Here is a 13,370-nt window from a genome sequence, read left to right as displayed (position 1 = left end):
TGCGACTAGACTTAAGGACTTTTTTTATCTATATCAATATGAGCCTCAACAATTCTACATTGATCGAGCTATGACGGAGGGAACAGTAGGCTACTGTTAAACATATTTAACAACAATACATTTCTGTAAACGTGATTAAATAATAGCAGCTATGTGTGTGTATGTGTGGAGATAATCAGCAAATATATTACAATTATTAAGAAATAATCAAAAAAACATAGGTGACCACAGTTGATCCCAAAATTCTGAAAGACATTAAATAGTTAAGAAAGATTTTTGAGTGGCCACGTTAAGCCCAACCTTTACATTATTTACATAAATACTGTATAGTTGTATCTGTGTTATAGGGTACATTCCCTAAAAATTAAAAGTAGCTGCTTGGTGTTACATTGTGTTCAGGTACGCACTTATTGTCCACTGGCAACATATGATATTTATCTTTTTATGTAGAAGTGAAGTCATTTGGTTGATTTTCACAAATCAGTGGTAGTACCCACACTCGTGAAATACTAGCTATTAATACTTGCAATCAATCAGAGGCTACAATTATACAGTCAGTGTTTCAGCCCTGCAGTCACATGACGAGATGACGACATGGTGGAGGATTTGTGGTTTTAAGTTCAAACCCTTTTCCTGTAAAATAACAGGAGTAATCTGTAACACCGGTGTTGTCAAGTATTTATTACCAGGTGGGAACTTTCCCACACCGTGACATCCCTATGTCTTTGTTCTCACTGTTCCAACGAGGAGCAGAAGAATAGGTTTCAAAGAGGAAACAGGCTGAGAAAAAAAATGAACACAGTGAGCCAAGACTATGAAATAATGCAAATCTGTGGCGGCGCCCTAATGCATCGTGGCCATTATCAGACACCAAAAGCTACCATATCCCTGTGAGAGGAGCATGCTGGGACTACGCTCTTCACCTCTTTAAAATGCAACTCACCAGTCGTTTCACACAGATGCAAAAATAAAACCTGTTTCATTTGTTGTTAGGCTCATTACATTCTCAACTTCATTAAGGGAAGGAAGACAGGAGCCAAGGGCGAGAGAGAGTCATTTGAGTAATTTGACAAATACTGTTTTCTTAAAGGGAACCAGCTAATTAATGTCCTAGATCTCAAACTGAACATTTCACCTCTGTGGACTTTTATGTTCCATTTCTTGAGCAAGAAAGATCCAGAGCCAAGCACAAGAAAATCTTTGCAGAGCCAAACACACTTGGTGGATATCTACCAGCGTAGACTCAGAGAGTGATGTGTGTCATAACACGCTCAACGCTGGAGATATAAATTTTAACTTTGTTTCCTTTCTCTCACAGGAATAAAGATGAATATATTCATGCATCCATTAGAAATTATCTGATGCAAACACCTGCAGAGAAAAGAAATACAGTATTGGTTGCAAATTTGCATGATATTCTTTAAGGCTTGACAGCAGTGAGGCCAAAATCTAGATGCACAAAATACAAGTGGGTGGAGTAGCAGAAACACGACAGGTTGATTGTGGCTGTGTGAGGATGTCTCTGAAGTAGAGCACTTAGTAGAAGAGACAAACGTCTTTTAAGAGTAATGGTGCGGTCGAAGCAAGGCCTTACTCTGTCCTCATCTTATCTGTGCACCCAAATTGATTGTTTGTACTTTTGTGGGTGAAAACGTACTCCGGGGGGGGGGGGGTTACTTTCATCAAGTAAACCCCAGAGAAAGGTCCCCTGTGCATTAGTCTGCCGGCTGTGTGTTTGCTTTTCCTCTTCGACTCCGGAGCTTTGGCCATATAACCCTGGTGCTTTGAGCTAGAGAGGTTTCAGCAATCAATTTGGTCCATTATGGAAGGGAAATTAATGAAATGGGCTGAATATAAAGGGGTTTCACTTCAAATACAGCTCTATTGTGAGGGTATTTTGTGGGTATGTTATGTCTCTCGGCTGCTTACAACAATACAATAAATTGTACTTCTTGCCATTAGCGGGAAGAAAGACTGCGATTGGTGCACTTTACTTTTTTTTATAGAAAGCTTGAGGTAAAAAGTGAGTGAAGTAAGTTGTAATGGACTAGGTATAGAAATCCACTCTGCACCTCCTGTGTTTCAATGTTGACTTTGCTCCGTGCCCTGAGGTTTGCACAAAGAGGTGAAAAACAAAAGAACATCCAAGGACAAATTTTATGGCAATTTTAGAAGTAATTTGAATGATTTGACACATTTGACAAAGTTTTAGTCACATCCCGTGCATTTTAAAATTAATTTGATGCATTGTAAGTGGTGTGGAGAGCCAAAAATACAACATTAGCATCTTACTTATACAGGTTTTTTGTATTCTGGGCCCCCCTTGTTTACTCACATTTAGTGTTCAGAGGTTGAAGGTACGATAGCATGACTACATTTATTCTTTGTGTAATCATGTTATTCATGACGCCGTGGAGGACGGTAGAGAATCGGAAATCTAACAGGATGAAAAATGTTTATATAAAATCTTAGGAGTTCTCATCAGGTTTGAACACTTGTTATCATCTTGGAGAAGTTTTAGTAGTGAAACATTGTTCAGACATTTCTTCCAGTGACTTCTGTTTCTCCTTTGGCTCTTAATGGCTCGGCTTCTGCCCGGGGGGGACGTCTGAGGTGGAGCCAAAGGCAGGAGTGGGTCCAAATTAAGATTTTGGAAGAGAGAAGGCCTCCACCTAAAATGACCCCCTTCTCTTCCAGAAGGGCTGAGAAGCAAATCTTTTCACGCGTCGCTTATTTGCATTTTTCATAATGTGAAGAGGCAGAAAATGGCCGATCTAATTAGCATTCACTTTCCTCCAGAGAGATTATAAAAATATAGTTTTACCAGTTATGTTTAGAGGTAAATATTTAATTCTTATGATGGACAAGTCAGAAGAGATGGTCTAGTTGGGCAAAGTAAAGTTTTTTCTTTGGACATCTTGTTTCCACTCTGACAAAAAAAAAAGTTGAAGGTAACATCCAGTGCATCAGCCTTCCCTCTTGTACTCCAGTATTCTGATTCAGTCAAACAGCACCAAGTTCAACAGGCAGCAACTAAAAACCGATGGCCAGCAAAATCAAATGTCATTTCAGTGAGACTTAAGCCTTTTGAGGCATGAAAATGTTCTGACCCAATTGTTCAGACATTTTCCCGACTTTGCCTTTCCCGTATGAAGAACGCAGCAGGAGATGTTTGGGTCGGACGTGCAGGAGGCAGGATGTATAAGTGCGGCTGTGGAATTTACACGATATTTGTATTTCAGTTTTGCATCTGTTGCCTGTTACAAATGTCATCAACACTCCTACTTGCTCAAGGTGAATCACCTGGACAACATCCTGCCATATTCTCACATCGGCTCACTCAGTTTTTTACCACAAACGTATGCATGAATGCAGCTTTTGTGGGAAAAACCTCATCTGAAATATGTGTAAATATGTTTTATCCAATACTCTAGTTTTGAATTATACTTATGAATAAAGCAGACCACTAACTTGCACTTGTATCCAGCCACAGAACATAACATGAATCCTATGGGCCAAAGTCTTTTCCACCACAGGGAAAACCTGATCAAGTCTGACATAGATTTCAATGATGAAAGGTTCTAATTGCCATCTAGCAAATCTGGTAACGCGTGCAGGACTTTGATACCAGAGTTCGGGGATTGCATCCTGTAGTCTCACGTGAGTTTAAGCAACAAAAACAGTTTGGTTGACATTCACGGAAGAGTAGACATGTAGTGTCTAGTGCTTCTTGACTTTTTCAAAAAAGAAAATCCTGGAAGTTTAGCTTTTATTCAATAGGACATGATTAAATGTGAAAAGGGGAGAGAGAGTAGAGGAGACAGGCAGCGAATGAGCGCCAGATCAAAATTAAACCTGTGGCCACTGCAGGAGGATTTAAGCTGCGATATATGCCCACCGCCCAACCAGGCATTTCATGGCCGTCACCATAAGCTTTGTTTTCTACAAGCCAATTTTCTGTCGTACAAAAGCAAAGTGTTGTCAGTGAGCGTGTTGCTCTAATGTTCAGCATCAACTTTTTGTGTGCGTCCGATAAGTTAATTAACATTCCCTCATTTTGTAGAGAGAAAATATCATCTCGGCTGCTGGGTTTATCTGATTACATATTCATTGAAAAATTCATGGTACAAGCATTTTAACGTGTGTATAATGTGACACCTTCAGCCTTTGATCGTTTGTTCGCCGTCGTCTTTGTTTACTTGCTTGTTTGGCCACGAAAACACAAACATTTTCATGCTTGACGAAAAAGTGAGGGGGGACCACTTTTCGAGCATATTAATGTCAGAGCCTGGCTGCAGTTATGTCTCCCGGCTACGTTTAAATCTCCATATCAGAGGGAGACATGTTCGGTTGAAGAAAGACAACAGCGGCGCAACTAAAACACAACATCTGATGAGATGAAATTTCTGCTACCTGTGTGGAATACTGAGCCTCCGAATGAAAGAGCAGGCATACGCAGTGAAGAAAGACAACATGGAGGGGATTATAATCAAAGATGGTTATTTAAACATTGTGAACAGCACAATTTAACTGTTGGAGTAGCAAAGCACAGCATGAAATCAGAAATTAGAATCTACCGGCTCCAGGTTTAGACGCTGTGTGAAACGGTAGCTGGAACACAATTAGCTGGTATTCCAAATTCAGTGCTTAAGTTGTTATGATTAATTTGCAGCTTCCTGACAATCTTATTGATGACAGTTCGCATCCACTTCAATACGATCATTAACTCATGTAAATGATGTGCAGTGTCTGTCAGGTCTTACCTCTGCAAAAAAGTGTGATGAATATTTTGTCATAACTTTTAACTATAACTCATCTTTTTTTTCTTCTTCTATTTGGTTTGAAAGCAAAAACAACCAATCATTTTAAAGGATTAACTCCCTGACACCCATTGGGTATTCTGTTTTCTATATGTGTCATTTCGTGCTTTGGAAGTTTTCCATCATCTCCATTGATTACGCATGCAGTGTGTATGTGTATATGTGTGTGTGTGTGTGTGTGTGTGTGTGTGTGTGTGTGTGTGTGTGTGTGTGTGTGTGTGTGTGTGTGTGTGTGTGTGTGTGTGTGTGTGTGTGTGTGTGTGTGTGTGTGTGTGTTGTTTTAGGTTTGGATCTTTGTGTCTCACTGGATGGGGGGAAAAAAAAAACATTTTCCCCAAGAACTAATACATTCCTGTCACTGTAAACTGCCAAGTCCAGCCATTATTTAAGCCGACTGCCACCGGAGAAGTCCCAGTCATCTTTAAACATGATAGCAACTGCGGCGGCGCTTCAGGCAACGTGCTGCTTCGAGGTATAATGTCACTGAGCCAGGGTCATTTGCTTTGCTTGATATTGGCAATAATGAAAGTAAAGAAGAAAACACAACATCTCCCCATTTGAATCCCAATTGTATGATTTTCCGCAATCAGAAAATGCATAAATTTGTTTTCATTACCCAATCACAGCTATGGTACGTGTCTACCACAGTGCGACAGTTATTAAACTAATTAATCACATGCAAACTTGTCAAATATGATCCTGCACAGCCTTTGTCACTTTGATTAAATTTGAAACGTAAACGTGTGAGAGAGAGAGAGAGAGAGAGAGAGAGAGAGAGAGAGAGTGAGTGAGTGAGAGAGAGAGTGAGAGTGGGGGAGGTAAATAGGAATCAAGCAATGACAGTGCTTGAACATACAAGTGACGGCAGGGACTTTATTTGCTGCTTAAAATGCACTTTGTGGAGCAAAACTACAGTCTGTGGAATTACAAGTGCCAAAGAAGTGCTGGGAGCCCATGTTGATGTGATGCATTATGGTCCCCGAGCACAAATGATTCATGAAAAAAGGGCACACATGCATGTCATCTGAGGAGTAAAAACTGGGATTCACTGAATTATTACAACAGAGAGGGTGAAAATTGAATCCTGTGCACCATGAAATAAAAGTGAGGCAAAAAAAGAACACAACAGGAAACGCTTCCTTGCTTCTTTTTCCATAAAATGTTTGAAAAGAATTTCCCCATTCAGGCTTCTGAGCGATTGTTTTGCTTGTAGTAACCAGCAGTCCACACTTTCACATATAGCACACAGGATTGCTGGCGTTTCTATCAGCATCTTACAATCACATCAGTGGACAGTGCATCCCTAAAGGCTTGAGACAGGCTGGATTAATGAACAGACGTATGGTGCTGACACCCCGGGGGACAGGGAGGTAGAAGACAAAAATGGCTGGTGGGAAAGAAATTATCTTTATAGATGTTTTATTTCCACTGGTTGCTACTTTAAAATCCATATTTAATAAGTCTGAAACTGTAATAATAATGCTGCATTAATAGTAATATAAAATAATAAAGAGAATTAAGGGCTTATGGGCTATCTGAAATTAGACATTTCCAAATGTCGAGGTGCTACAAAAAATTCAAAGCATAACACAAGGGGAAAACAATCTGAAATGTTAAAAACTTCAAGCACCTTTGATTGTCTTCAAACGTGGTATGGCTCACAATCCCCTCAGGCAGCAACCAGGGGGCCGGAGGATGATTAAAGTGCATGAATAAAAAGGTTTTACAAGGTCAGATATTAGCCCCTTTCCCTCATGTGACTCCTCTATTAAAGGGTCTAACCAAAAATTATACATGCATAAAAAAAATGTGCAGTGGCTGAAGAGAATACGGACGAGACATGTGTGAAATTATCAGGAGGAAAAGAAAAACAAAACCACTAAACTTTTTCCTTTGTTGCATCTGAACACCTCAACAGTGGCAGCTTTTTAATGCACTTTTCATCATCCTGTAACACCCCCACAAACTCTGGTAAAATGCCTCTGTGAATTGGGAACCCATTCCATTTGATTTTATGGATCAAGGAGTTTCTATGCAACCAGCTCTGGCATGCTAAATGGAATGGCTGTCTATCTAATGAACTGGTTTTAAACGCGTGTCCCCCAGGGCAGTGTGATTTCCTCTTTTTTATTGTATATTTATACCGATGAGATTACGTGCAACAATAGATGCCTCGTCCCGATTAGGCGTGAGGACAATGTGGCCCAAGTGGCAGCAACAAAAAAAGACGATATAACAGACGGGTTTGTTTCTTGTCACCATAAGAGGAAACCAAAATTCAAAGAGCCAAAGGTTTGTACTCCCTGGCAGAGAAGGATATCTGGTGTCACCAATGTCCTGCTCCTCCCGAGGCCAACGAGGGGGAATACACCCTTATTCCCATGTCACCATCCCAGCGACATCCAGCATCGCTTCAGCGGCAGGAGCTCGGGGGGATGTGATGTCAATAAAGACGCTCATTAACTGTCATTATATTCAACACAGTGTCCTAGTTTGGTCAGCTGTCTCAGGGGACCCTGCAAAAATGGTCAGTCAGGAGCCTAAAAATCATTTGGCTGCCAATAACTCCCTGATCACCAGCTGGCTCACACACTAAGACTTGTGCCTTCTGGGTGGGGTGGGGTTTGCTCTGCATCCTTTGAGTATAGGATCTGCTGCAATGGCTGTTTAAAATGATCATCAACAAAGTCCTATCACAGCTTGAACCCCCATGTGGGGGCACAAGACTGAGAATATATGATTTCCAGACAGGACATACCACAGCCAAGAGTCTTTATGAGCATTTTTAATTAGTTTACCTTCTATTTGTTTCTGTATTTATGGTGCACGCCATTATAAATCACGACTCTTTAAATCTCCGTCCCCATTCACATTCAGGACAGACTGAAGCAGGAACATGCCCAGTCAATCAATACTACATGTAGTTAAGAACCATGCATTTTAAAGGGTCTTCTTGCAGTATGTGTTTTTACACCCATGGTTGAGTCCAATCAATGTTATCTCTGTTAAAGTCAGAGAGCAGAGGAATATGACTTCAGGCTTTGATGTCTCATACAATCACAGAAATCAAATAATAGTCGGCTGCTGTTTTGTGGACAGATTTGAGGTTTTACGCGATGAAAATCCTTTATCATATCTGAACTCTCGAGATCCCCCGCTGGCGCTTTCACCATCACCCACTGCATCTTTCTCATATCACTCCCTGTGGGATTTTACACCTCAGCCAGATCACAGGCAACCTCTCGAAGTGAATATTTGATAGAACTACCCTCGACCACAGGAATGAAGTAATTTTCCTTCAAATGTCCTTTTTAGATTGGATTTATTATCAGTCATTTGGATCTAATATAGCCTGAGCTCTAACATATAGTCATAAAATGCCATCAATTTAAACTACAGTTTCAGTCGCACTTTTAGGACCACAGACAGAGATTCAGGCTGTATAAATCAAAACTGTTGACTGGCTGCAGTGACAAGCCCATCAGTGACGACCCACTGAAGAGTGTTCTGCGGTACGAAAGGCCATCGTTGGCGAAGACATCTCGAACCAACAACATATTTCACAATAAATCCCACAAATCAGATTTTATCAGGTGAATTTCTGGTGCGTTTCTGCAGAGACTGTCTACGATGATACATCTGTGTTGCCTCTAACATCATGATATGAAAACGCACCAGATAAGAAAAAAAACAACATTGAATGATAAAATCCACCAAGTGAGATATATGACCATGGATAGCATGAATATTCTCACTGTTTCTGGGACACGAACATCTGCAGATGTGGACCCAGATTAATTTCTCTGCCAGTGCCACACACTCTATTGCCAAACAAATTAAGGTGATCTGAATTACCTGAAGTGAAAAACAGTAGCTCTTTCTTTTGTACAACACAGTTTGTGTTCATCTGTGTGCCTGATTAATGCTGGTGCTTGCAGACAATTTGGCAGGGTGTATACCTAAAGTAAGAGATAAAATCTCCATTGTGGAAACACAAATGGGTGTGTGCAGCTGTGATGTGAGTGTCTGTGGGGGGGTGGGGGTCTGAGTGGCTGCTGCAAAGTCTTGTTGTCCATTTCATCTGTGCACATTCACACCAACCTGTTTCAAAGTGCAAAGCCTGGCAGCTTTTCAACAATAAACATGTTGCAGTGCTGTCTGCAGCCAGGTTATTAGACGACTATGAACTATGTGAGCCAAATGTCAACGACCGAGCCACGGCTCATTTACCGAAAGGTCGAACTGTGTCTCATCAGCGTCACGTTAAGGGCCAGGTTGGACACAATCCTCTTTTAATTGTCGCTATACTGCACCTTGATGACAGACATTACTTGATTATATCATAAATAATTAATGTGTTGTGATTGCTGCCAAAATGCCTGCGCCTTCCCGTTGCGCGGTGTCATCCTCATTTACCTGGGGGTTAACTGTTCATTTAAAAGTTCAGGTGGCACACAGTTTGTTGAAATCAATGTTTCTACTCGAGTTTGAAATCCTGCAGGTGCACAGTCTCATCCACCAGGCGAGCACACAGACAGGAGCGCAGTGCGCGTAATCCTAATCTCCATTTATACAGCAATAAAATACATAATCATGGATTTAAGAAACGAGGCATTGTTGAATTCAAGACTCAGGCAGATTGAAATGATTCATTTGTGGGAAACGAATTCCCCTCGTTCGCACTGAAACAACTGTGCGTAAAAATGTGACAGATTCATGTATTGTATTCAATGTATTTTATAATTCACATATAATGGAGAAAACGTTAATTAGCATTAAATCCAGTGTGTGGAGTATTTTTGTGTCCTCTTAAACCCTTTATGATGAGATGAAGTGTGTTGCTGTTGGATTAAAACTCACGCTGCTGTTGTGTCCGGACCAGTGCACCATCGCCTGGTTGTGCGCAGAGTCTCCCGACAGGGCGAAAGTAGACGTGTCCACGTAAGGCTCACTTTGTCTCGGGTTGGACCCCCTGGTTTCCTCCCCGGAGCGCCGATGCTCGCCTCTGGAGTTGGAGGCACCTTGGACCGTCTCCACAAACCTCTCTCTTGACTGCGCTCCTGCACTTATACTCATATCCACATTCTCGCTGAATTCTGGACCCACACTCCTCTTCACCTTCTTCTGTCTTTGAAAAATATTCGCTGTACTTCGTTTTAAATTGTCCTCGGAAACGCTGTCGTACTTTTTACCAGGTATTTTGAGACGATTCAGGCAGTTTGGTGCCGTTTCGACGCCGATCGGTGCCTCCGGTTTCAGTCCCTTCTGTTTTTCATTCCTCCTTTTCTTGCCACAGCTCGGTTTCAGATCACCCTCTGGTTCCGTTCCAAAAACTTCTGCGCAATTGTCGACTTTGTTAAAGACTTTGCCCTCGGCTGGTTGTCGGGTTCCACATGCTTCCAGCGGCACAAGCTCCAGCCGATATAATCTTTCGTTAGCTCGGGGTGAACTTATTTCCGCTTGAGCCACAAAGTTGAGGTGCAGGGGGCAGAGCAGCGAGAAAGCCAAAAGAGAAAAACTCCAAAATGACCACAGCTCCATTGTGTTCGTCCCAAACTGACAGTTTATCAGACAGAGGGAAACATGTGACAGAGCTGTTCAACTTCTCAAAAACAAGAATTCAAGGCATCATCTTCACGCGGAGGAGCCGTTCTGCAGACCTGCTCGCGTCCAGGACTTTGTCAAAGTGAGGAACCAGTTGGGGAGGCGCTGCGCGTCAGGCGAGCGCGCCGATGGAGAGTGACTGCGGGAGCGGTTAGAGCTCATTGTTCACGGGGATGCAGCTTTAAAATATAGAAATCATTCTGAAATTATTTCACGCTCTCATTTCCGTCTGTGTATATTTTAAATTATTCAATCACGTCTCGTCTGTTTTTGTAAACACGTAGAAGTTGTTCCAAAACAGCTCTCTGATAGACTCGGTGCGGTTGACAGCAAAAGTAATTTTGTGCTTTGCAGATGTCTTCACGCTGTGGCTCCATTTTTTTGCCTCTGAAACGATGCAGAAATACAAAATATAACATCATTTGTTTGCATCAGTCAACACAGGATTCACCTGTCAACTGTGTGCACGCGCGTGTGCACGTGGGAGAGGGCATTTTGGGGGATTTTCAGATGGTCTTCTGACGTGTGAACGTGGCTTTAATGTGCAGATCTGCAGAGGTGCAGGATTTTCCACCTGTACATCTGATATAAGGCTTTTTTTAATTAGGCCAGTAACGCAGTGTGCCCCAGGCCTTCTGCTACATAACAGCCCGGGAAACAAGAAAAGCTTTGAAGTCATACTATGATGTGTTTGCTGTCATCCTCATGACACACACACTAACACACAACAACAACAACAACTCCATTTTAATCTTAGCACCTTCAAGTTTCTTGTTATTCTTGCAGATTTGAAAAATGGAGCTTTCTCCAAATCAATATGCTTTTGAAAGGTATTAGTTTCAATTAGTGGAGCCAAATGGATCCTGAATGGCAATCTCTATTTCCTGCTGACAGAGCTCCCTGTCAGTCTTGGCAGAAATTGTATGCCAATCTTGTTGAAAAGACTTTATTCGGAACATTTATTACGATGCCTGGTGATAAGCAGCTAAAAACGCACATTAGCTGTGTTTATATCCCAAGGGAGAGCCATAAAAACATCTCCATCTTCTTCAAGGACAACAAGCACATGTTTGCATCACAAGAATGTAACCAGATGCTATGGAAAGACGTTAGGCATATTGTGGGATAAGGAGACAGCAATTTCTCCAACCTGTCAAGGTTAAACCAATCGAGCACCTGAGGATACTCATGCACACTTCCACACTTGCATGAACATGACAAGTAGTGCTGACTGTTGAGAAAAACTGTAAACGTGAAGAGACTGAGCTGCAAACCTCCCTGTCTTACTCTTCATTTGATCGTGAAACAAATATGTGAAAACAAGTAAAGTCACCTCACCAACATTTTCAGAATTCATATTTAGGATTGCAGCTTGTTTCTGTGGATGATTCCTATAATGCAAAATCATGCATCCGCTGAGCTGTAAAACACAGAGCAGAACCGAGCGCAACACTATCCACTGGAAGGATTGACTTTGACACGAGTTCATTGCACCTTCTGATCGTTCACAAGTCCTCAGACAAAGCAGTGAAAACAGCAATCAGAAGAATAGCCAGAAGTGGCATCAGCCTCCTCAGTGACCTCACTTCTTGGTCACTGGTTTTTGGCACGGCTGTACCAACAAATTGAGATTCATACAACTGAGGGCTCCGGGCAGCAGGTGCTACTGTTGCAAATCCACCTCACACTAGACAGCTCACTCTCTCCGCAGTCATTCCCGCCAGAACGCCTCTGCAATGAGGGGGTAATTGGACTGATCACACTCTGTTTACCCATTATGCTGCTAAAATGAAGTGGGTTGTTCCCAAACACAGTGTGACAGGCCGGGGAGGGAGGAGAGGCCTTCTCCATCAATGACACATCTTTTAATCTGCACTAACCTTGGGCCGAAGGAGCTCTGTGCAGATTTCTGTGTTTGTGTCTTTTATGCGCTTGTTTGTGTGAGAGTGTGAGTGATTACATGTGGAGGAATATCTGAGTTTGTGATACATGTGTGTGTATGTGTGTGTGTGTGTGTGTGTGTGTGTGTGTGTGTGTGTGTGTGTGTGTGTGTGTGTGTGTGTGTGTGTGTCCATGCCCCACATCCTACGTGTGCTTTAACTATGACAAGGAATATTGCATATCTTCCTGGGTGGAGGACATCTCAGATTCTGCATAAATCTGAGCCAGAGTGAAAGAGAATAAGAGAGAAAGCGAGATGAGAGGACAAGACTGAAAACTGTGTACATCGGTGTAGCTCATTCAATTTTATGTGCTCGCCTCCCCGGTGTAGATCATTAGCAAGATTATCAGATGTAATCAGCTCATTCTGGTGGCACACAACTCAGACAGTCCCCTGCAAACGGCACTGTTCTCCCTCCTGCTTCCTCTGAAGACAGGGAGCAAAATTCTGAAGCTTTCAGGACAAAATCCCATTTGTGCATCCGCTGTCTGCATCCCAAGCTTGTTAGTTCCAACACTTCAGTGATCCCGGCGGAGCGGACGCACAGGCAGAAGCAGGAACCATAATGGCCATCACCCAGACAGCTCACACTCGCATGCAGGAGATGAACAGCGAGGTGCACTCCCCGCTCGGCTATGCCACTGCCATTGAAGAGAGAAACTTTCTTTTATTGCAGATGGCAAAACACTTATTTTGCACCTCCTTCATTGTGAAAGAGAGGCTTTTTAAGATCGCAGTGGGAGGAGCAGTTTAGAACAGTTTGCCTCTGTCACTGCAAATGCACCTCTCCCCATATAGGTGAGTCACTGCATGTATATTACCTCTTTGATATCTTTGCTCTCGAGCCTCTGCCTGTACACGTTGAACACGGGGATGAACCTGTCAAGACATCAGTGCAATTTACCTGACCTCCCACAGCTGCAGCTCATCCCTCACACACAGTTGAGATGAATCCGATCGAGGAATTCCCTCAGCCGTGCTGCAGTTATAAATTTATAATTTTT

General features: G+C 42.3%; 1 protein-coding gene across 1 annotated transcript in view; it reads right to left on the bottom strand.

The window, feature by feature from the left end:
* sorcs3b (sortilin related VPS10 domain containing receptor 3b) overlaps positions 1 to 10,567 on the bottom strand; it is a 40,929-nt gene extending 30,362 nt beyond the window's left edge. Inside the window, exon 1 of the mRNA XM_020089295.2 lies at positions 9,681 to 10,567. Coding sequence (XP_019944854.1) covers positions 9,681 to 10,361 — 681 coding nt within the window. The 5' untranslated portion in view covers positions 10,362 to 10,567. The remainder of the gene's footprint in view (positions 1 to 9,680) is intronic.
* Between the last annotated feature and the right edge of the window lie 2,803 nt (positions 10,568 to 13,370).

Source organism: Paralichthys olivaceus, chromosome 14, assembly GCF_024713975.1.
Source record: "Paralichthys olivaceus isolate ysfri-2021 chromosome 14, ASM2471397v2, whole genome shotgun sequence".
Classification (NCBI taxonomy): domain Eukaryota; kingdom Metazoa; phylum Chordata; class Actinopteri; order Pleuronectiformes; family Paralichthyidae; genus Paralichthys; species Paralichthys olivaceus.
This window is presented reverse-complemented; position numbering and strand designations above follow the sequence as displayed.